Source organism: Zonotrichia leucophrys, chromosome 3 (assembly GCF_028769735.1).
Source record: "Zonotrichia leucophrys gambelii isolate GWCS_2022_RI chromosome 3, RI_Zleu_2.0, whole genome shotgun sequence".
In the NCBI taxonomy this organism is placed as follows: Eukaryota; Metazoa; Chordata; class Aves; order Passeriformes; family Passerellidae; genus Zonotrichia; species Zonotrichia leucophrys.
The window spans coordinates 53,655,506-53,679,548 of record NC_088172.1 but is presented as its reverse complement, the minus strand read 5'-3'; the positions used below and the strand labels follow the sequence as shown (position 1 = coordinate 53,679,548).

The 24,043-nt window shown below is 40.0% G+C and overlaps 1 protein-coding gene across 6 annotated transcripts in view; it reads right to left on the bottom strand.

Moving 5' to 3' along the window:
- Nucleotides 1–24,043, bottom strand: part of TULP4 (TUB like protein 4) — a 155,041-nt gene that overhangs the window by 29,221 nt on the left and 101,777 nt on the right. For all 6 annotated transcript variants that reach the window (XM_064708235.1, XM_064708236.1, XM_064708238.1 and 3 more), the window contains 3 exons: nt 10,766–10,946; nt 8,160–8,294; nt 3,752–3,918 (listed from right to left, as the gene is read on the bottom strand). In XM_064708235.1, coding sequence (XP_064564305.1) covers nt 3,752–3,918; nt 8,160–8,294; nt 10,766–10,946 — 483 coding nt within the window. The remainder of the gene's footprint in view (nt 1–3,751; nt 3,919–8,159; nt 8,295–10,765; nt 10,947–24,043) is intronic.

Sequence of the window (24,043 nt, the reverse complement as noted above, 5' to 3'; positions counted from 1 at the left end):
AGATCTGCATTTTAGCTTCTAAATCTGTGCTCTTGCTCCCCTGGTCCTCTCTGGGGCATATTAAAAAGTCATAAAATCTGAAGAAGGGACCAAATATGAGCCACAAGACTGAACCATTACAAAGAAAAAAATCACAAGTTTGTTAAAATTGGCAGTTAGATAATGTTGAAGAGATCCTGTAGGAGACTCCTGTTCAAAGTTCAGGATATAGAAAGATATGAAGCATCTGTTTCCAATCAGAAGTGACAGCAGGTAAAGTTAGTTGATATAATAAAGACCTGTCTGCACATTAGAGGAGATCTTCTAAAGTGACAGAACTGGGTTGCAGCATTTGGTAAACAATTTTAGCAGGACTATAAAACAGTCTTAAAGGAGTTGATTATTCTTATCCCTGCTTGATGCCAGGGACAGGTTGTGAGGACTTACCAAACAATGTAAGAAATTAACATCCTTCCAATAAAAACATTATGACCAGCAGGGCAGCCTGCTGTTGCAATCTCATTTTTAAATACTGAAAAAGCAGGACCATTAAAAACCTGGGCATATTTTTGGTACCTCACATTGGTGTTTGTAGTGCATACAAGGATGGGTATAGTAAGAGGTAAATTTTACAGAAACTGATAATATGTTTTTGAATAGCCATCAGCTGATCACCAGCCCTTAAAATATGCTCTCTGCATAGAATTCAGTTCAGTGTTTGACCAGCCCTTACCGATGCTTTTTCAGCTCTTTCCACTCTATTCTGCAAACACATCCTTGCAGGATGCCAGGCTGAAGCCCCAGAGCCAGGAACAGGAGCGAATGCTGCACTATGCCAACTCTACCACTCTGTTTATGGATGCTGTTTTTCAAGCAAAGCTACTGCTTTTATTCCAATACTTCTAAACAAGTGTGATTTCCCTATCTACAGCTTTATAGTCAGCAAACTAGGTTTATGAACTATAAATTCCTACACTGAAGGTAAAAGCTTAAGAGAGTTAATCAAACGAGACAGAGGATGCCAAAACCACACTAAAGCTGGAGCAGAAGGCAGCATATGGAACATCTTGAAGGGATCCATGACAGCAGTCATCACTGAGATGAGTTACCTGCAGCTCCCAAATCTATTCTACCACTGGGGTTTGCAGTGACTTTATGTTCAGCAACACTCTAGCAAGTTGCATATAAATCCTGTCAGTCTTAGACTGAGTTTTGTTATAAACAATAAAATCTGTTTCCTGACTATCCTACCAAAGACAGGACCGACAAACAGCAGAAACAAAACAGTTCAGTATATTTTACTGATAAAATTTTCAGACATGTGCTATGTCAAAGAATTGGGACAGAGAACCACACTGAAAATCAGTTTTGTAACTGTAATCCATTATTTTTTATATTGACGGTTGTTTTATTTTTCCTGGCTTTTGTATTCAGAACAACAGTCATTTATAATCAATGTGCTTTTCCAGTCACACATTTGCTTCTTCACAAGAAAGTCTTAGCAGAAGAGTTCAAAATGAGGAAATTCTTTTATTTTCTTCTTTTTTGTTTTTTTAGTTCAGTAACCAGTGATGAATCTTATAAAATCCCATTACAAGGCTGACTGCCATGGTACAGAAAACTAATTAATTTATTCTGATGAATTTGTCATGAGACAAATTACTAGGACCACTGACTCACTCTCATCTTTGCACATACATCTTTGGAGCACAGGCACAGCATAGCAGAAGTTACCAGTAATTTTTTTGCAACACTGGTTTTTCTCTGGTTTTGTCAGTAAACCAAATACTTAACAATCTTCCAGCATACCTGTCATTTAGCTGGTAATACTGCTAAACCAGCATTCAAATACACAGGAGAATAAAATCCATGAGAGCAGGTGTTCTTCTGAAAGATCACTCACTTCCTCCCGCAGCTGAGTAAATATGAATTTAGATGCACCAAATCAAGAGACTAAACGCTGACTAATAAGAGAAGAGGGGTGACTCTAATTTTAGGTAGGTTTATGCGCACAGCTTTTTAATAAACATAAATATATCAGTTTGAATGTTACTTTTATTCTAATTTCCAAAGGAAATGAGACCCCTTGATTCTGCTATTAATTGGTGGTTGCCTCTCCCTGAGTGTCCTCATCCTTCACTTAACAACCTGGCTTACAACTTCTGAAGTTGTTGGCTTTTAGTCTGCAGTTGACAACGGGGGAAGAAATCTCCATTACATTAAAATATTGCTATTCCCAACAAAAATAGCAGCTGGAAAGAGCAGAAAGGCTTATATTACTGCTTCCACTACTGGAAATACTGCAGTACAAACTTGGCAGGCACCTGTTCTGTCTGACCTCTCAGCTGCCCTGTAAGCACTCACATAATGGCAGAATAATTAGCCCCCACATTAGGCACAATATGTGCTTTCTCCCAGCTGGTTGGGTGGAGGAGAAAGGAAAGGGCTGAAAACATGAAGGGAAGTTGAAGCTATACATGGAGAACTAGAAGAAATGAAAGTATTTAAACTAAGGAGAATTTGAAATCAGCAGGAACAAAGCAGTGAGGGAAAAGCCTGCACACACATAGGTCATGCCCTGACCTGGTGGGTTCTGATGCTCAAACCACAGAGTGATTTCACAGCCTGGCACCAGGGGGTTCAACAGCTGGTCTGCACATACTGAGTTCTGGTACTGAAGGAACAGAACAAGGTTTGCTTTCACCTGGGCTGGGAAAAAGCAACACTGATATAAATATGTTTTCTTCACAACTGACCCAGAGAGGAAAGGGCTGTGCTACTTTGCTGCAAGGGCTACGTTGGAGACAATACAGCTGTGTTTATGGGTGAGTCCTTTAGGTACCTAAATCAGCATTAGACATCACTGTACATATTCAGGTTGGCTTTAGAGACCATTATTTTACACTTTACACAACTAAAGAATTCTATCTACATTAGAGTGCTAAGGTTAATAAGCACAGGTTAATGCTAAATATAAGCAAACACAAAGGCTTGGCAGATGGTTTACTATGTCACCCTTTTGCATCCATTCCAGGTCAGGGTACTGGAAAAAAAATGATAATACATGGTATCATCATTAAATATAATTAATATATCTACAGCATTTTCCCTCACTTTTAGATTTCAAAGCTATTATAAAGTTTCATCACTAGCAGCAGAAGTCAGAATGGAGTCATCCCTATTCTGCAGAAAATGACACAGAATTCAGCTGGGCTCTGAAGTACCAGCAAACACCTATGAAGCATGTTGTGCTCCTGAGCAGCTCACAGACCATGTGCTGGCATTTACTTGGCAAGTTACATGACTGAGGTCACTGCATCACACCAAATGATTGTACATTAGAAAATTACAATAATGGAATAATCTGGTAGTTATGATACTGGACTTGGAATATTTTTGTCCTGCTCTTGACTCTGCTACAACATTAAGCAAATTATTCAGGTTTTTTTCTCCTCAGTCACTTATCCATAAAACAATGGAATTTTCTTTTTCTGTTTGTCTGTTCATGGCCCAGTGAGTCTGTGAAACAGACCTTCTCCTTTTGTATTTCCACAATACCTAGCACTGTGGACCTTAGAATCAGGTGCAGTCTTGCATGTCTCCCTTAATGCAAACAACCATTGTTTATAGCTCATTTTTATCTATATTGTGTTTTACGATGGATACTGGACATTTTGCAACCTTTTCCACATTGCAGGTCTACAGCAATGAGCTAAAGTGGGAAAAACATGTCAGCAAAGCATGGAGAACAGACTTCAAAAATGCCTCCTACCTGCACAGGTGTCTCCAGGGTGTAGATGTGTTCCCCACGCACGTTGTAGAACTTGACCAGGGCGCTTTTCAGCAGGGAGCCATTGCTGAGGTCAAGCAGCTGGTTCTGCTTCTCCATGCCTGCCACTGCCAGCAGGTCTCCTTGTGTGCACCACTGCACCACCACATCTGAAACCACAAACACGTCTGAGCCACCACTGACTAGAAACAACAGCAACAGCACTTCCAGATGCTGCAAAGTGACTTGAACAGATAAAACATGCCCTCAGAAGTTCCTTAAGTACTTAGAAACCTATATCCTTCCATTGAAATAGTAGAAAATATGCCACAGATGCACTTTTGAGAATGACTCTTCATTTTGTAAACTGAAAAAAATGTGTAAAAAACATTCTTTTCACTCTATTGTGAGTCTAGAATGCAATCAGTAGCTGCTCCTGAACACTAAGAACAAGAATTTACTAGATGAAACTGATGTGGAAGATCCTACATACAGCTTTGGGGTAAATAAGTGGAATCAAGTTAATATGCAGATGGATAATCTTACTAAGAGAGTAGCAAAGAGTGTTTGTCTGGAAAGGCCTATAATGCAAAAAAGCAGAATATCTGGCAATGCCTCATGTTCTCATGGCTGTCAATGTAACTTTAAACACCACTCAAACTAGAGTTACAACAGTAGAGCATGAACCTAAAAGCACTTGGATTGTGTCCATAAATACAGATGGCCCACATGTCATATGTTTTCTTTTGCCACCATCACACAAAGATGATGAGGGCTCTGGAGAATCTCTCTTACAAGAAGAGATTCAGGGAGCTGGGCAGGTTTGGTCTAGAGCAGCCTGACAGTGGACCTCATTATTATCTCAAAGTTTTGTGCAGAGAGGATGGTGCCAGACTCTTTTCAGTGGTGCCCAGTGACAGGACAAGGAGCAATGGCCATAAACTAAATCACAAGAAATTCAACCTCATGAGGAAGAACTTCTTTACACTGAGGGCAGCAGAGGGAGAGGCTGAGGAGTCTCCCTCTCGAGACATTCAAAACCCATCAAGACAAGTCCCTGTGCAACCTGTTCTGGAGGACCTACCTCGGCAGGGGGGTTCGACTGGCTGATCCCCAGAGGTCCCTTCCTACCCTAATGATTTTGTGATTCTGACATGTAAAAATCTACTCAGCTGCATAGCAGGGTTTTACTGGAATCACACAGGGACTGCTCAGACTCTCATATACATGGATATGAATATACGTATCAGTTACTTCTCTTACAGGCACCTCACGATGAGGGACGCCCACAGCTTAATTTGGGGATGCTTATTTCAAACCCTTATATCCTCTAGTTCTTTGTCACACTTCTAGAGTAACTCTAAAAAGCATTTTGCATTTCTGCTTGTGTTTCAAAGGCGGATTTCCATGTTGAAGGAATACCAAGCTAGTGTTTAAATCTTTTTACTCTTAAACCAGAGGTGAAAGGCAGCTATTTTGTGCTGAGACAAAGTGAAGGTAAAGACAAAACTTTTGTGCTCTGGGATGCTCAGTCTGCCAAGAACCTTTTGAAGACACTTGTGGGCGAGAATCTGTCTTCAAATGAAGAAGCAAGAGAGAAATGAGAGTTGGCAGGAAGGATCTCAAAATTGTTTCAAGTTGTCAACTTGTCATTTTTAGGAACTTTTATGTGCAATTTAAAATGGTTTTGTATTATTTCAACTTTCTGATATTTCTCATGGGAATTATGCTTCTGTACATATCAGAGGGAAGCCACATGTTCCTCAAGGTAATTTTTCCACAGCCAGGCATTGTATGCCTCTTGTTTTCTCTTAGCTTTCAGCCCTCTAAGTAACCTACAATGGGATTTAATTAATGTTTCTTAGACAGGAAAAAATAGGCAGATTAGAAATAAACAAGGCAAGCTGATCAACTCCACCTTTGGTAACTGGATAACTATGGAAGTACCATAATGAAAAAACTCTCTCTTTTGGATACATGTCCTCAGGTAAAACTTTCAGCTGATCTCCATGACAAGAGGAAGATGAGTGTCCAGCAGTTTTCTCTCTCTCTCTCTCTCTCTCTCCAAGTCCTACATTAGACTGCAGCAAAGGCAGCAAAGGGGGTGGGTGTGGACTGCAGCATCCCTCCAGGGCAGTGTGGCTCTACTGACAGACTTGGCACTGCCAAGAGGCTCTTCAATGACTACTGGATCTTTATACAAAATAACTGTGAACAGGTTCTCAGCACTAGCACAGAGATTAAAAATCAAATGGAGGTTTCATTTAGGGTAATGGTCTACAAGTGAATCAGTGGGTCAGTCACCCCTACTTTCCAGCCAGCACAGGCATGGAAATCAGCAAACCTTGAACACAGAGCACTGTAAATGTGCAACAGCTCTGCAGGCAGTGGTTGTGGCTAACCATTAATTAACCAATTAATAGATGTAGCTCAGCAGTTCTGCAGGAAGCAGTGCACTGAGAATCAGAGTTAAAAAGCACCAAAAAAAATAAAGGATACATTTGAACAGTTCAGGACCTCCAATAGGACTCACAAAACTACCAGGACTGTTCAAGCTGGATCAAAAGAAGTCTTATTTGGGTAATCAAATTATCAAGGTTTTTCCTCTGTCAATTTAACAGAAATATTATCAGTAAAATGAGAACTCTGCAAAACTAGTAAAATATGTACATTCTCTACATATTAAAAATATATTGCTACTGCTTGAAATAATTTCATAGTTGTCTACTTTAAAAATACAATGAGTAGCCTACAGCAGCCAATAAAGGCAAGATATCTGCTGCAGAGATTACAGAGCAATACTTTGAGATTTTAAACACAAACACATGAACAACAACTTGCAGTGGTTTTGCACATTCTTTCCTGTGATAAAATCCAGTAAAATTTAGAGTCACTTGAAAAAAATTATGAAGCTACAGGAAGTGTGAACATCTACATAGAACCAGACATAAAATACTTTCCACTGTACAGTGCTTAAAACAACAATATCCCAGTCATCTTTCTCTGTTTCACACACATTCCCAATCCAGTAAGATGCTGCATGTTTTTTGTCTACAAAAATGTAGTCCAGCTTATAACTAATAAAAATATTCCTACCCAATCTAGCACATTAATATTTTGCTACAGGAGGGCAATATACTTAAGGGATCTTTTTTGTGCTAGTGAAAGTCAGTGGGGAAGGACAAACAGGACATACATCCTCAGCAAGACCAAGCCCTGCAAGTCTAAACAGAGAATAAGATGGGGTCTGTTTCTCCTACTGTTTCCAGTTGAAAGCTAGACTAGATGACAACTCAAGACTGCTCAGTACCCTGATTACTCTAGTATTGTAGAAATGCTGAGCAGATCCATTGGTGATTGTCACAAGAGCTTTTTTAAGTTGGCCCCAGTTCTCTACATTTTTGGGTTCCTTTCAGCTGATGAAGTTTTCTGGATTGTAGGGTTGTCTCATGATGCTCCATTTTGGCACTCACACATTTCTGGGGCTGGCACAGAAGGAGAAAGGAATGGAACAGAAACCTTAAAGGTGATGTTTTTACCTCCCAAGAGTACTGTACATAATGGATCACCCAAAAAATGTGGGGACAGTGAATGGGCAACTTTTCACCAAAACCATCCCACTATTTCAGAACAGCTAAGAGTTTGCTCCAACAGCCTAATTCTCTTTTCATCTAATTTAAAACTAATTCACCTGTGGAGATGAAAGAGCTTCAGTGGAACCTATATTTAAGCATGTGCCTATGTGCTGTATTGAATTAAAATGTCTCTGCAGGCAAAGCACAGTAAATTGCACAGAGAGTGCTGGCAAAGTAAAGGACATCTTTAATAGGTAAGAACAGTAAAAATTTCAGTGTGGGTTAAAGATTTTACATCGAATACTGATTGTACAAACATTGGTGCACATCACTTCGCAAAATGTATAGTAATTAATCACAGGAATGTTTTCTTTCTCAGAACAAGTTGCCTCTTGACAATCAATAATTCTAGCAAGTTTTCAATAATTGTGAGAACCAAAGCAGCATTGCAATTTATACCAGGTTGCAAAAAGCATGGAAGACTTTGTGAATTAGACATGCAAAGAAAGTGTTATGTAGCAGAGACATTCACACAAAGAACCATAATCATATTAATGCATTCTGCTGGAAAACTGCAGAACAGATCAGTTGCCCTACAAAACTGCCATGAAAACACAATCTCAAAAATATTGTGAAGCATTTTTTCCAACACAGAAACTCCATCAGCCAAGAACTGCTCTTCCTCCAGCAGGTGTCACTGCTGGAAACGGCAATAACAGTGCTCAGGGCTCCTGGGTTAAGGAGCAAGAGGCACAAAAATGTATCCTATGCACACATCATCAAAAATACAGGAAAAACAGGGCATAGGAGAGGGAGAAAGAGCTTCTTATTGGTACCTTTCAGCCCCGAGCGGATGATAGTGGGAGACAAGTCATCGTAGTTGTTCATTAAACTGATGTCTCCTGACGTGAAGCTGACAGTCAGTAGTGGCTTGGTGTTCTGCACCGGCACTGGATAGGCAGCTGGGCCATCTGCAAAACAAGGCTCTGAGTGAGCAAAAGGTGAGCAGCCAAAAATAATCACATCCAGGTCGAAACACACTGTACTTCAGCCTATCACCATCAGGAGCTGTTCCAAGCCTCTCTACCTGCTTATTTCTGCAACATCTGTGAGCAGAAGTAAAGCAGGTTTAGCTAGTTAAACTTCTCTGTTTCTGTAAAACCTCAGTGCTTTTACTTTGTCAATTTTTACTGCTCCATATCCACAGTGATTTATGCATATACTATTATGTTACATAGTGGTGGTTTTCAGTCTTCATTCTCAATGCCCCAAAGTGGCAAAGAAATGGAAAACCAGTGCCTTAGAAGACTTTCTTGGAACCCCAGTTGAAAACCAGCATGATGAACAATATAATAACATTAAAAGTGATCTGCTCTATACCCTTTTTGCTTGGGCAGGTACCAGGGACTCCTCCTAAAGTCACACGGAGACATTTTAAGAATTTCAAAGAGAACATACTGACCTTTCACAAATTACTGCATTCTAAATGTCTAGGCAGCAGCATGAAAAGATACCAGCCATTCTGCATAACAGGATCCAATGCACCCAAAAGGAGAGGTGAGCCCAAATGGAACACTTGGCTTTAAAAACCATTTCTGCAAAGTCTCTGGTCCTCTGGGTTTGTTTTTCAGCAACTCACTATAATTCCTTTGCTCAAATACTTCATGACCAATATTGGCATCTGTAGCTTTTGGTGTTTAACTCCTGTTTACAGTTTCTGAGAGGAGATGCCACTGCTCCCTGATTAAGTGCCTGTCAAAGCCCAGCCAACATCTTTCCAGTCAACAAAAATGTCAGAACCAGTTAAGAGTAGTATTGTTTCCTGAACTTGTAAAAAAGCTGATGAGAAATCATTTTGGAGAAAGATGTCTAGTAACTGGCACCTCCGTGTGTATATAATTTAATAAGAAAATCCCAACAAACTTCTAGTCCTTCCTACACATCTGTGTGAGTCAAAGGCTTGTCACCTTTGAGAGGTTTATGCTACATCTGCTCTAAAGAAAACACATCATGTTTGGGTAATCATTAAAATAGGCTTGTAACGAGTCCACCCACCCCCTGACTGACTCAGAAAAAGCTAACACACACATTTGGATCATTTAAGCTCTCATCTGCAATTTCACCGTCCTCCAAATGGAAACCTCAGTATTTCTGAAAAACACAACAAAAACCCAGGAAAAATCCAATTTATTGCTGTTGTCTGTCTTGCTTTAGGAGTTTGCTAGGTTGAAGTCAGTTTCTTTCCTTCTAAGGTAAGAAATCTTACCCAGTACCAGAAGTAAGGCATGAAAGCCAAAACAAAATCCAATTTTAAAATATTCTAACATTTTCCAGGTGATCAGATTATCTTCTTTCAATATTTGTTAAATACATAAGCTTATTATATAGACACATATAGTGGAAAAGATAGATTTTTTAGTGTGAATCCAAATTAGAGTTAAAACTGCAAAAGTCCTCAATTCAGAGGTTCAGATCCAAGACCCAAATTCAGAATTACTTTTGAATAATTGTTATGTATTTAAAATTTTCACTGTACAATCACTGACTGTTATAGCAAGTTAGTTCTTAATGCAGTTCAGGCTTTATACACTGAAATACAGTAACAGCTCACCTAGAGCTAATAAAGTGATCAATCACATAAATGGAAAGTATAATCATTACTTGAATGAGAAGGGTGGGACAGACTGTGCATGGACACCTAGGCCTCAGAAGTCTTTGCTACTGATGATTTCCAAAGACTTTAAAGCCAAATATTTCACCAAATGAGTTGCATTGAGACTTAAGGAGAGGGAAGGATTTATTCCTGACTCTCAAACTGGCAATGTGCTCTAAAGCATGTGAATTAATAACTCCAGCCAACTCCAGTCACCCTGCTTCTACCCCATGTCATTGCAGGAAATATCTTCATTTCTGAGCCTCCTGCAGTATTTATGGAACTCTTGATGTCAGGACTATGAAGGATGGGACTGTAACGATGAGCATTACAGAAATCCTACAAAACAGAGATAACACTAAATATATAGTACTTTACACCATGTCTAGTACTGCTGCCTTTTCACATGAATCTATATAATAGTGCATTAATTTCTGTGGCTGCACTCTGTACCTCCACACACACCAACCACTGCAATACCTCACATCTGCTTATCAGCGCAACCTGACATGTCCCTGTCTACTGTTTTTCACTCACCCTCACTGAAAGCTTTTAAGCTTTGTGATGTTATCTCATTTGTGCAAACGCAGGCAGAGCAGCACCAACGAGGCAGCAAGGCTGGTGGCACAGCTGGGAACAAAGCCACTCTCCCATACCAGCCCTCTGCTCCATGACAGCTTGAAACTGTGGCCACCCTGCTGGTTTTGTAGGGCATGGCATCGCCCTGGCATGGGGGCTGCCTTCATGGGCAGGTGCAAAGCTGAAGCAGAAGATGTGCCCATGACTTACCCTGTGGTGGGGAGTAGTCGTCGGAGTCCGTGTCGCTCTCGCTGCTGTCCTCCACCAGGAAGCTGGGGTAGTTCCAGGACATGTTGAGGATGCCATCTGACTCGTGAAGGAGCACGTGGGCCAGCATGCGCCCGTGGCAGTCCATGACAATCACCTGTCCATCAGCAGTGCCAAACAGAACCTGAAAATGACACAACAACCCTCAGTCCCACTGAATGTCAGCCACGGGGCTCTCCTTCAAACGCATCTTGTCATTAACCAGCTACTCTGGAAATGAATTGAAAACAAAGCAGTCATGGATGTGAAAGAGTGCCAGAATAGGACCCTGCAATCAAAGATGAATGTGAAGAATGAAGTTAAAGCAGCAGAGTCTACAGGTAAGTTTGTAAAACCGGTAAGCAAATAACGTTTCATGGTGGATGCATTTCATTCGCTTTAATGTGAGACATTACACTTAATTTGAACTTGATCATTACCAAAATTAAAGTGAGCTGGCAGAAAGGCTACCACAGATTATTTAGTATTCTTGGATACTACAAAAACTCCTAAACCTGGTGGCAGAAAAGGTGTGCATCAGTCGTAACAATATCAAAAGAAAAGACACAGCTGACAAAAGTGAAGTCCTAGCAGAGATTTTAAATGGTTCATGAGAAATACAAAGCTGAATAGAGGACAGGTTACTGAGCTGATGAGTTAGAGAAATTGGAAGAATGCCTTCCAAAACAGGCAAAAGCAGCATGATCAGGCAGCTGGAAGTAGATTAACACAGGCCAAGGGGAAGGCAATAAGGCAACATGCTGCACATCCAGTAAGAGATGAGAAAAGCTTCCACCCAACCATTTCCAACACAAAATGGATAATCCAAGTTTTTTCTTGCACTTAAACAACTCCATAGCCAATCACAGACTGAAGTCAGACTGACTGGAACCAGCCAATTTCTTTTTTAATAAATTCTTCTTGAGGATTTAAGAAAGTTAAGATCCTGAATATTTGATGAATTTTAAGAGAAAAATCAGGAAATAAGGACTAATAAATCCTAAAGCAATAAATGGATTAGCCAAGGCTGTTGCTGCCATCACATAATTCTGTATGAGGCAAATACACTTTAAAGCAAGTTTAAAAGCACCCATCAACTTGAAAACTAGCCAGCATTAAAAATGAAGCTCAAAGGAAGGTCAAACCTTACACTTGCTCTTCAGTCAACCACCTATTTCCAGTATATTTAAGGTTCTAACAATTGAATGCCCAGGTCAGAAATTCACCTAGCCTTGGATCTTACCTGTAAGAGTGGTCAAGAGTTTGGAGAAGAGTGAAAGAACAGGATGCACTGAGCAAGCATCTCCCCCGCACGCTCCTGTAGCTTTCAACAAAAAACCCCACAATCCCTCTTCTCTGATAACTGATAATTTCATTTGGCAACCTTTAGCTCTTTACATTGAAAGAAACATGAATAATTGTTCCCTACTTACATTCTTAACATTGGTCACAATTTCACAGACCTCTATTATGCGACTCCCTGGTCATCTCTTTCCCAAGCTGAAGAATCACAGCCCACTTAGGATCTCCATGTACACTTCTTGTTCAAAGCCTGCAATCAACCCTTGGTGACCTCTGCTGTCAGAGGCCTTCTTTTCTACCTTCCTGCTGAGAGGCTGTGTCAGACTTGCAGCAGGCAATGTGTGTATTGTATCACACTTATTCAACAGCAGTCTCCTAGGAAGCAATTGTCAATATTGCACTTTTGAAAGTTTCAGAAAGGAAATGTAGTTTCCTAAGCCTTAGTTAAAAAACCCCAAAAAACAAAGCAACCAAAAAAACCCCACCACCAAACAAAAAAAAACCCCAACCAACCAAACAAAACCCAAACAACCCAAACAACTACAATCCAAACCAAAAAGAAAAATACTGGAGTTCTTTTTATTATCAACATAATGAAGGTTATAAACTCGAATGGCAATTTAACAGAACTCCCATAAAGTCATTAAAATCTTAAGGAAAACAATGGAGTTGTTTCCCACTATCAAAAATATTTTTAAAAATCAGTATCTGACTGCCTTACCTGTAATCATTACATGTTATAAATATTTTTGTGTTAAATAGTTGCTGGGTCAAAACAGCAACTGAAGTTTGCTACAAGCCTCAGAATACTACTCTTAGGTGTAAAAGCAAGAACTCAACCTTTGTTCATCTCACACTATCCTCCCTTGTGATCCCTTATTCCATTCTTCTTCCAGTTTTATCATCACATCTCCTTTCACACTGTTCACTATTTCCACTGTTTTCACATGCATGATCAGTGCACAGCCACTGTCACTATTCATTTTCAAAACACAGCCACTCTCTGATCTCAACAAAACAAACTTTTACAAAGGCAAAATCTTACCAGTTGTCACTGCTAGCTTTTCACACCACTCTCAGTCTACTAGGGATTAGTTTCTAACTGGTCTGCAAGAAGTTTTAGAACTGCAAATACCCAGACAGGGGAGCTGAGCCTCTGTTGTTTCTGAAAATAGCAGTACAAGAGTCTGCCTCCTAAAACCCTGCAGAAATATTTTATAATTGGGTAGGAACAAAATCTTTGGATTCATCACTCAACAGTTCAGTCTCAATCCAAAGCTAATTCTTTTGAGTAACACTGCCCCCAAATAATTTAAAATTATGAAGTCCTCAATAATTTCCAGTTCAGAACAGCTGCATGTCAGCATTTAATTCTTGCACTGGAACTTGAGAGAGCTCTTTAGCAACCTAGAAATATCAGAGGGCACACTTCATCTCTTCAGCCAGGCTGTAGGTTTCAAGGAGCAGCTTTAAGTTTCAGGGTTATTGTAGCAATACAACCTTTAAGATGAAAGCATTTATCAGCCTGATAGTCCTGCTGGCTGAACTCCTGCTGAAGCTGTAAAAATGTCTAATGGTGTTATCATCCATAACATTACTCAAGTTATAAATGCCACACTCAAGCTACTTATGTCAGATGAATAAAACTCTCTTGACCTTCAGACAAAAGGTTGAGCCACAGGATATCCCTAAAGCATCTAACAGAGAAATTAAGAAGTTACATTTTAGATACTTAAATTAATTTTATTTTTTGTGTCTTTGCAGATTGAGGAGGTCAGACAGAATGTTGGAAAAGGGAACAAGTTATAGTGGTTTGTTATCCCTTGAACACAAAAGCTAAGTGATAATAAGAATAATTTAAAAAACCCAAGTACTTATTTTGAAGTGGTTCTTTGGCCCCTTGTTCTGTTCTTCTCTTGACTCATCTCTTCTCTTTTCCTACTGCTTGTTATCACAGCTGATCTTACATGTATTACCAACTGCAGAACTGCATTTGCAGAATAGGGAAAATCCAATAACCCAACACCTAAAATCACCCAATACCTTCTGAGTGTGAGTCAGTAGCACAACATAAATGCAGTATGTCTTTACACAATATCACACATGGCCAAGCCTACACTGCAGTGAAGACTGATTAAAAGTCACACAAATGCAGGGCTCCTGTAGTGCCCAGATGTTGTGTGCTTTCCAGGGAAGCTGTGGTAAACAGCCCTGGGAAAGCACACATGGCTTTCCAAGTGTACCCAGAGATGAAAGGGGGGCTCAGTTCTGAAACACAAGTGTCTTAGTTCTCCACGAAACCCAAGCTTGGGTGACTTCTATCTATTATAACAAATCTGAATACCTGACAAACACCCTTCTCTGGAATGCACTGACCTCTTTAGTCTATGTGCTAACTTGAGGTGAGTTTCACAACCTAGTTTTGGTAAATTAATAGGTTTTTCAAGAAAGATTTCTGAGCTATCATCCATGAAACTTAGCATTCAACATTATAACCTCCTTAAATGCCCAAGATATCAAAGACACTCCAACTAACAGTCTGAAATACACCAATTTCTAAAAGACATATGGTAAGCAAAAGATGGGGTATTTTGCTCTGAAGGATTCCTCTTATGAAGAGATTAATATTACAACAGCCAAGAAGCTAAAAATTCAGCTCAAGAGGAACAGCTTGGACATGCTGGGTGGCTTTGCTATGTAAATTTCAATAATATTGCGCTGAACTCCTCAGTTCCTGTAAGATCTGTTGTGATGCTGCAATGCTCTGGAGCAGACACAGCATCAGCAGAAAGTGGTTTGGCAGCACCAAGATCCACAAAGCTACGATGGAGTGACCAAAGAGCTGCTACATTGAAGGTCCAGCTCAGGAAGCCCAATGTTTTGTAGAAGTATTCTTTTCTAACAGCGGTGCTTTTTTGACACATTAACACATTTTGCTGCTATTTAATTTGGTTTAATGTAAGTAAATAGAACTCATCAACAGTAAGAATGCTCAAACTTTATGATAATTGGAATACATATAAGGAGTAGAAGGCAGAATTATTCCCAATCTCAGGTTTTGGTTGTACAAACTGAACAGTCAATAATGTTACAGAAAGATATTGATAAAACAAGATGCCTCCCTTCGTGACATTTAGTACTAACACTGAAGGTTTCTAATGTTGCTGGTTAAACAAAACTCCCAGGATATCTAATCAATACATTTTCAGAACAGGGACTGTCATTCTGCATCAGGGAAACAACCAAACCTTTGACTGAAGCTGAAGTTAAAGCATTAGAAGCTGGATTTGCTATAGCTGCTGGAAGAAATATAAAGCTGTTGGAGGTTACTTCAGGGCAGCACTTTGCCAGTGAGATATTCCAGTATTGTGATGTTGGAAAGCTAAAAAAGGAACAAGCATCTGTTTTACTCCTGCTGGCTTGGGATTTTTAACAGATCCTCTTAACTTTCTACACAGAACAAACATCTGACAACTCACAAACACAAAACAACTCATAGACTCCATTAATTTCAACAGCACTAAAAATTATTCTAGCAAACTCCATCCTAGTACAATCTGGTTCTTAAAACCCCAAATTTTCACATACAGGCAGAACTTGCCTTGTAGGACTATGCAAGGTGCATGACCAGACTGGATCTTAATTCCTGGACACACTGAAATATTCTGAAAATTAATGTAATCTGTCATTAAATCTTAAGTGCTCTAATCTTCCCTAAGATGTGGCTAAGCTGTCAGGAACTCCACTGAGCTATTTCTCAAGTTACAGATCTCCCTTCTCCCACAGGACAGGTAGCAGCTTTTGGTTTTTAACATTCTCCAGGGCTGTACTTTCAAAGTTTGAAGGACTCCTCTTCTTGGAAACCTTACCCTTTCAGTATTTTGTTTTACTCTTTGCCTTTGTGTGTGTGTTTGGCACACACACCTGCTGAAATCTTGGTGCCATCATAGCAGGCTGTATCACTGCTGCCACTTAAAAACTTGTCCTGCACAGCTCTGCATTCGCAGCTGCCTCATTTTATGCTTTGCTTCACTGACCTTTACTTTCTCAAATTTAGACCTGTTTTTATGCTTTCTTCTTCAGTCTCCTCCCCCATCTTCCCCTACAGAAAATACACTTTGCAAAAATCCTAGTAAGGTCAACCATTTACACCGTCAGAAGAGGCTGAGCAGTTCACGGAAGCTGAATTAGTTCTGTTTGCTCTGATTTAGCCACCTGGACAAACTTCAGTATTTATGATAGGAACAGCCTTCACAGCTGTCACCAAACTGCCATCACACTAATAGAGATAAATCTATTTTGCTGATTCAAAATTAACTGAACTATAAAGTGATAAATACACAGAATGATGGATCAACCTTCTATTTATGCAGGTAGGCTTAGTAACAAAGAAAATGCAGGGAAAATTATTGCCATTAATTATTTTCATTCATTAGTTGAACAAAAGAATGTCAGCCTTGCCAAGGCTTAACTCCAGCATTCTGCAGTCCATTTAGATGTAATATTAGCATTTTGCTTGGGCTTTTCTTGTTTACTGTTTCTCCACCACAAAGCAGGAGAAAGTGCAGCAAATTCCTCTTAGGATATGTTAAAAAGTGAAAGTTTGTTTTTTCTCAGTGTCATATTTCTGGCTTTCCTCCTTTTTACCTCAAAATACAGAGAGAAATAAAGAAAAGCAGAGTGAGGGAGACAGCTGGTCTCCTGCTGAATACTTTTTTTATTTCCATTAAAAATTCAGCCACTGTAAAATGATTTCTTGAACTGACACAAAAAGAGACATCACTAAAATTCACATACAAGCTCGGGAGGAAAGCACTAGATTTTTCTTGACTGCCTTTATGTCCAAAAATCTTAGAAGACTCTGTTTCCTTTGGATGTGAGCAGTTACCAGCCCCCCACATGGCTGGAACAGCCCAGGATCATTCCACTACCCCCCTTTATAAACATACATACAGCGGGGATATTCTCATTTGAGGTCATTAATCCTTTCAAAAGCAGCACTGGCTGAGTTATCTACTTTCAGCCTTGTTCATTCTCTCTTTTACCAAGTCCATAGGATCTAGATAACTATTACAAAGACATCAAATGAGAAGGCAAAGTAAATCCATCAAAGATCTTGGTGGAGAATCCATTTAATAAATATTGAAATAGCAAACACTGAAATACCAAAAACTGGGGATTCAAACTGCACTGGCTTTATTTCCCTCTAAAATAGTATAATGTAGCTGAATGACTGTAAATGAGATACAGTCTTTCATGCCACTTCAGGAGTCAAAAATGTAAGTAGTCTTAAAACCAGGACCTCAAGCTATTAACTACTCTGGACATGTGGGGATAGAAGCAATTGTCCAGGCAAAGATGTTTTATGAAATGTTATATGAAAGCATTCTAGCAAATCACAGAAAGACTGGTTATTATACATTCCTGTAATTATACCTGGACTAATTCTGACTCGTGTACTCCAGGCACACACATTTCTATATTCCTTCTTGACTCTCAAGACATTTTTTGAGCAAGCATCTTACAGCAATTAGATTTTTAAGTGAAGAGTTGTCCTCCTATATAATGTTCATGGCATTAACGATATGCCTCAGTTTACTTAAAATGTGAAAGAAATCATATTTAAAGCAGCATGCAAAATGAATAAAAGGCCAACAGCTGAACACCTTCTACAGAACATCTTCTGTGACAATTGACTTGGACAGGACTCCAAGCCTGAACCATTGAGTTCCCACAGCAGAAATACTCTGGGATATTCTTTGAGCAGTGTTGTTTTCTGATTGCCCACAAAACTGCCAGGAAAGTCTGTATCTGAAAACACATATTCTTCACAAAGATGCAATTATACATAGCAACTAAAACAACATCTGGTGGGAAAATGCAATTAGTTTTATCAACAAACACTCAATCAGGAAAAGAAGTCAACTGATACACTTGGCAGTCTCCTGCATTATTCCCATGTCAGGTTTTAGTTATTTCCTGAAAGATATGCTGACTGCTGAAGCTAAAATCTCATTCAGAGCTTTAGAAGTCTGAGAGTTTCTGCTGGGGTTTTGTGGTTTGTTTTTTTTCCCTAATTGAAAATAGTATTACTTAGAAACAAGGACAGCACGCTCAACCAGTGAAAATGCAATACAAAGCAGTTTAGAAGCAATGTCCTTGCTGTTTTGAATTTCATAACATAAAATCAAGCAGTCCCAGGGTTAAACTATACACTAATGGAAGTTAGTCCCTCAACTTCTGCCCTCTCCTTCGAGGTCTTGGGTGCTGGCAGAGAGCAGTAACTCAGCATGGTCAGGAAATAGGTGCAATGGGTGAGGTCAAGTGTAACTGAGTCAACATGGAGTCAGGCTGAGTAATAAACTGTTACCGAATGAGGCACTGAAGAAGAATGACCATTCTCTTAAAAAGCAAGGAAAGCAAGGAAGGATTAATTCCTTTTTAGCTTGCCAACAATCCCTCAACATCTGAACACTGACAAGAAACTGGATCCTGGACAAAGAACAGAGAGCTCAAGTTGAACACATGCAGGATGAAACATTGATGGGAAAGGTTTTAGAGAATAAAGAGATATTGCTCCTGCTTTCCATTGGTATACTATCTCTTTTTGTCAAATCAATGGAAAGACTATGTGGTATCACTTTCCAAAAATATCACCTTTCCTCTGCTATTACTATGAAACTTGGCCTTGCTTTCCCAGACAAAACCTAGTACAGAAATCCACAATATCCTCCTCAAGATTCAATCACTCTAATCCCTGTTTTCGGCACCAAGGTTTCAGACTATTTGCAGGCTTGAAGACATCTGACCCCAAGTTCAAGACCCCATTTGGCTCCTGGTCTTCTTACTAAACTTCCAAAAAATTGATGGATTAAGTACCAGCGATGATAAAGTTCAAATCAACCACACTGGCAGCTACATTTCTTTTGAAGTGAAAAGACCATAAAGCTCTAGATGAACCCAAGAGATCCTGGGGCCAAAGTATTGTCAGTCAAGCGGCTTTGGCAGTGGAATAATGGACTCTTCCTGAAAAATGCTGTGAAACCTTCACAGTGTGGAGACCTTTCCCTCTGTAAGAATTACACTTCCACTCACGTGCCCTCTCCTGACCAGTTCAAAATCTGAACAAAGCAATTTTCCTGCCCTACCTATGACTTCTCCTTAGAGAGCACCTTCCTGCAGAAGGTTCAATTTTTTCCCTACACTGCCTAAAACACAGCCTTTAGTGCCGCTCCCTTGCAGAGGTACACTGCAAAGCCTCATGCTTACTATGTGCCCCAGGGCTGAAGCATAGCACAGAGCTTTTCAAAACCACAAGTTCAAGTAAACTCCCTGTCTCAGAGAACTAAAGACTTCAGGCTATAGAAGCAAAATCTTCTGTACAGGTGCCAGCAAGGTGAGAGGAGAGGCAAACGACTCCTTTCTTCCTGACACCTCCCACACAGAGACTGGTCTTGTTTCTATTTGCACTCATCTTTACTTTGCTGACTCAAACATTGATGCTTCAAAAATGTAAAACAGCACCGGGTATAAAAATGCTAAGTGGACACATTAACTGAAGAGCACAAGTTTTCATCTCTTCCTCCATCTCTGGCTTGTCACTGCCAACAACATTCTTCTTTCCTGAGGGAGGCAAAGATGTGGTAGAATGCGCAGCATTTCAACTTCAGATTCCAGTCAGCTAAAATAGCAATATTGTGACCTGAGAGTCATAGGGAAGGAGTTACAAGGTGCACAGTTGAGGCTGACCTGTACATCCTAGTACACCGTGCTTCCAAAGGGATGCAGAAATCCATTCAGGCATTTGCTTTTTGCACTAACAAACATCAAACACCCTGTCTACAAGGACGAGCAAAACATTAAAACAGTTGTATTACTCCTTTCAGACAGAGTCATAAAGAGAAAAATTTCTGTGCAAGACTCATCTGAAACAGCCCTGACACAAAACAGTGCAGGAGCTGCAGAGAAAACGAGCCCTGACGCCGTCAGCCCATAAACAACCCCCATGGCACAGCTCTCCTGACTGGAACAAATGGCACCATCTCGTTAGCTCTCCCAGTGCCTTGCCTCTGCAGGCTGCATGAAGAGCATCCAGGGAAAGATTAGGCAAGGCACAGATGAAGCGAGTGGGAAGAAGAAAGCACATTGAAGTATCACCTTATTGCTCTGCTCCTCCAATTACCCGCTCAGTAACTGTGCGGCACAGACCAGGCTTTCTGGCAGGAAAAATTTGTCTGGAATAAACCCACAGATAGATGCCATAGCTCCTGAAGCTGTGGATGAGCCCTAGAGGCTCCAAGGAGAACATCCTTGTTGCCTACCCTCCACAAAACTCAAGGCAAAGCCTAAGAAGTTCTCATCTGAGCACAAAAATCTGCAGTGTAGCTGCTCGTTGCTAGTGAAAAAGGAAAGCACAACCAAGAAATGACAACAGTGCACCAAGCTAAGTTTTCTCCTTACAGCTTCTTTTTGGAAGCTGTATTCTCAGCAGAATGATAAATAAAAACCTACTTGAGACAAAAAGGCAAAGTAAAAACAATGCTAATACAGCTATACACTGCTATCAGAAAAAAGGGGAGAAAAAAAAGAGATATCTATTATTTAGGAAATAGCACAATACAGCCTTGGAAACAACATAATAAAAAGAGATGGGAGAAAGAAAGGCAAAATACCACTTAAAATTCACATTACTTTTCCCACAAAATCTGTCACTATTATGTACCATCATAAAAATCAAGTCTCCCAAGCAAAGAGCAAAACCAATGTTACTATCTTCCTCCATGTATAAATATATAAAACTCTGCAAAAATATTTAACATTTTCAGTTTATATAACCCCCCCCACATATTTTGTTTACAAAAGGCTGAAATAGCTTAGTCAATATTTACAGACCCCTTAGCACAAGTAAGCAGAAATCATTAATTTTAATAGCAAGTTTGCCACAAAGGTTTGAAATGCTTCTAAAAACAGTCCAAAATATTAGACAGTTAAGCTGGGATGGGTTTTATCTGTGTGTTTTATATAACAAACGGATTTATCTCCAAAGACAACTGAAGTCTCCTTCCCCTGTCCTCTTTCTGCATTTTAATGCTGCTGCTCAATTATGCAGCATGCAATGCTAAAATGCTTATATGTGATTTAACCATTGTCTGCAGTCCTTGTGGCTTGAATAAACTGCCTAGTTAATTAATGACACGTCTCCAACGCTATAAAAAGCCTCCAGCCATTTTTCCCAGTAATCTGAGTAATTCATCCATCAATGAAAATCAGATCTTCCTCAACAACTGTATCTTACAGTGCAATTTTGAGTGGCCCTAGTCATTGTAACCATCATTTGGTAGCTTTAACATCCAGAACTGCGGGGAGAAAACAATGCATTTCTATATGTTAAGACACAAAAATACAATTACTCCCTAGCATCTTTAAGGCTCCTTAATGTGAACCTCTAAATCCTTAATAGGAACAAGAATTATTTGAATAAAGATCAAAATAATTGCTTACATTTTCAAAATTTACAAGCTGTAACCTTTTTCATTTTGGCCTTCTTTCTCATTCATAACAATTATGGTAAACAGCTACTTTCCCCATACTGCCCCAGTTGCCCCTTTGTAGCTCCCTTTCATCATTCTCTCAACTCATTAGAAGGCCATCTTCAAGACTTTTTTCCACAACTCCAGATGTCTGAGAATAATTAAACTTGACCAGTGTGACTACCATAACAGCAAGGACTGCCCAAATTAAATGTGTGCTACAGCATCTGAATAAAACCAAAGCAGGAGGGTGAGTGGGAGCACAAACATCTCATTTCAGAGCCACAGGCAAATGCAGATGTAGGTGGGAAGGCAACAGCAGGGACCAAACAGATGCAACATTTTCAAACACTTATAAATCTGTGTTCTGGAAGCTAGGTAAGGCTACTATCCTTACTTTCAGCTTAGGAGCTGTTCAGAACACCATTCCCTTGAAAAGGTAGTAGCAACTGCAAATCATAGTTCACAGATGAAAACAGAGGATCCAAATGCAGACTGTACTAAAGGGGATTTATTAGGTAAAATTCCTGCCAAGGTCTACAGCCATGCCAAACTCAAGAACTCTGAGAGAGCAGCTCATGAAACACCTGATGCCACTGGTAACAATTTGACAGCAACTCTTGTTAATCAGCTCCTGTGCAGGCCCCGTATGGCACCGTGTGCTGTGCCAGCACAGGGATGTCACCCCACCCCACTGCTGGGCCCAGGGACAACACACATCCCCTTTGTCACCTGGAGCTCCCTCCTGGCTCCACCCTGATGCACTGCAGGCGGGGGAAAGGAGCTGAATCCTGCCCTGCCTCCTGCTTGTCACGGAACAGAGATGCTGCTGAAGCGTCCCTGCGGTTGCCATGGGAATAGGATGGCAAGAGCAGGGAGCAGGAGTGAGTAACAGCTTAGAAACTGCCTCCCTGCACAGCTACTGCCAGCTTCAAGAGACTCCCAAAAAAACAACATACAGAGCTCCTGCGCCCTGCTTTGTGTTTGATGCCACACAATTCATCTGCTGCTGCTCTCTGTTCTCTTCCAGGGCATTACAGGACCCTTCAGTGCACAGGGCATCTGCTCCTAACACGGTGCTGCTTTCTGTTTCACCAAGAGCATCATTTTGTCTGATTAGGCACAGAAGAGGCTGAACCTTGGGGCCTGTACTTACACATTTTTAGTACTGGTGCATGTTGCATTGCAATGGGACCAGGTACAACAGTTAATGTTGCACCCAGCAGGATGCAAATGAAATTAGTCTACCTGCTTATATACTTATTTTCAAACCAAACCGAAGGAAGCATGCTGGCAAAGGTCACATATACCTGTATGTGTATATATCTATATATCTCTATATATATATATCTATATATATATATCTATATATATAGATATAATATATATAGATATATACACACACACACACATATATGTGTGTATGTATATATGTATATATATATACACATATACATACATATATATGTGTGTATATATATGTATACCTGTCATGTCCTAGCCAAACAGAATCCTGTCCAGTCCCTGAATTTCCACCAATAAAAGCTTACAACAGGAAAAGGGGAGGGGGAAAAAGCAGAATTAGGCACTTACAGCTGTCAGAAAAGTCTAATAATTTGTACTAGCAGAGATGCGGGGAACAAATATAGGTTACTAGCACCTCCTGGGATATCCACGAATTAAAATACATTAATTCATTTTCATTGAGGGTTTCCTCTATTGGAGAGTGATTTCCCTTCTCACACACAGAAACAGCAACAGCAACAACCCCAGGGAAGTTCAAGGAATTACACTATATTGCTATAAACTAAGGGATAATCCTCTACAGTTCTCACCCAGTTCTCTGACACTGTCTTTCTCCATCATAAAGAGAGATAATCTCTTTAATGAGTAAAATATAGGGAGAAGAAGAGGGAAAGGGTGGCCTGAGGGCAGCAGACGACAGAAAAATGTCACTGCAAGCTCAGCAAACACACAGGAAGGGAGATAAAGCACTGGAAAGAGGTTCTGTATGACTTGTGGGTTTACGGAAAATTCTCAATTACTTATTGACATTGCTTCTATAATTATAAATAAACCCTTTGGTTAGACAAAACTCAAGATTTTCCCACTTATAAAGTCCTCAATCTGCTTGGTATGTACACTCCCTCTTGGAAAACAAGCATGGGAAAATGCCACAGAACTGTCTCAAGACAGGACACAGCATTCTCTGATATTTCAAATTCATTTTTCATTTCATGTATACTTTGTATATGAAAATATACATGTATATTTTCATTCCTAACATGATCGTAGGTGAGCCTCTCACCAGAAAAATACTCCACATGCCTCCTATAGCCTCTTGTAGCCCTGAAAAAAAACATTTAAAAACTGCAAGGAAAGTCCCACCCCTGAAATCCCATCCATCCAA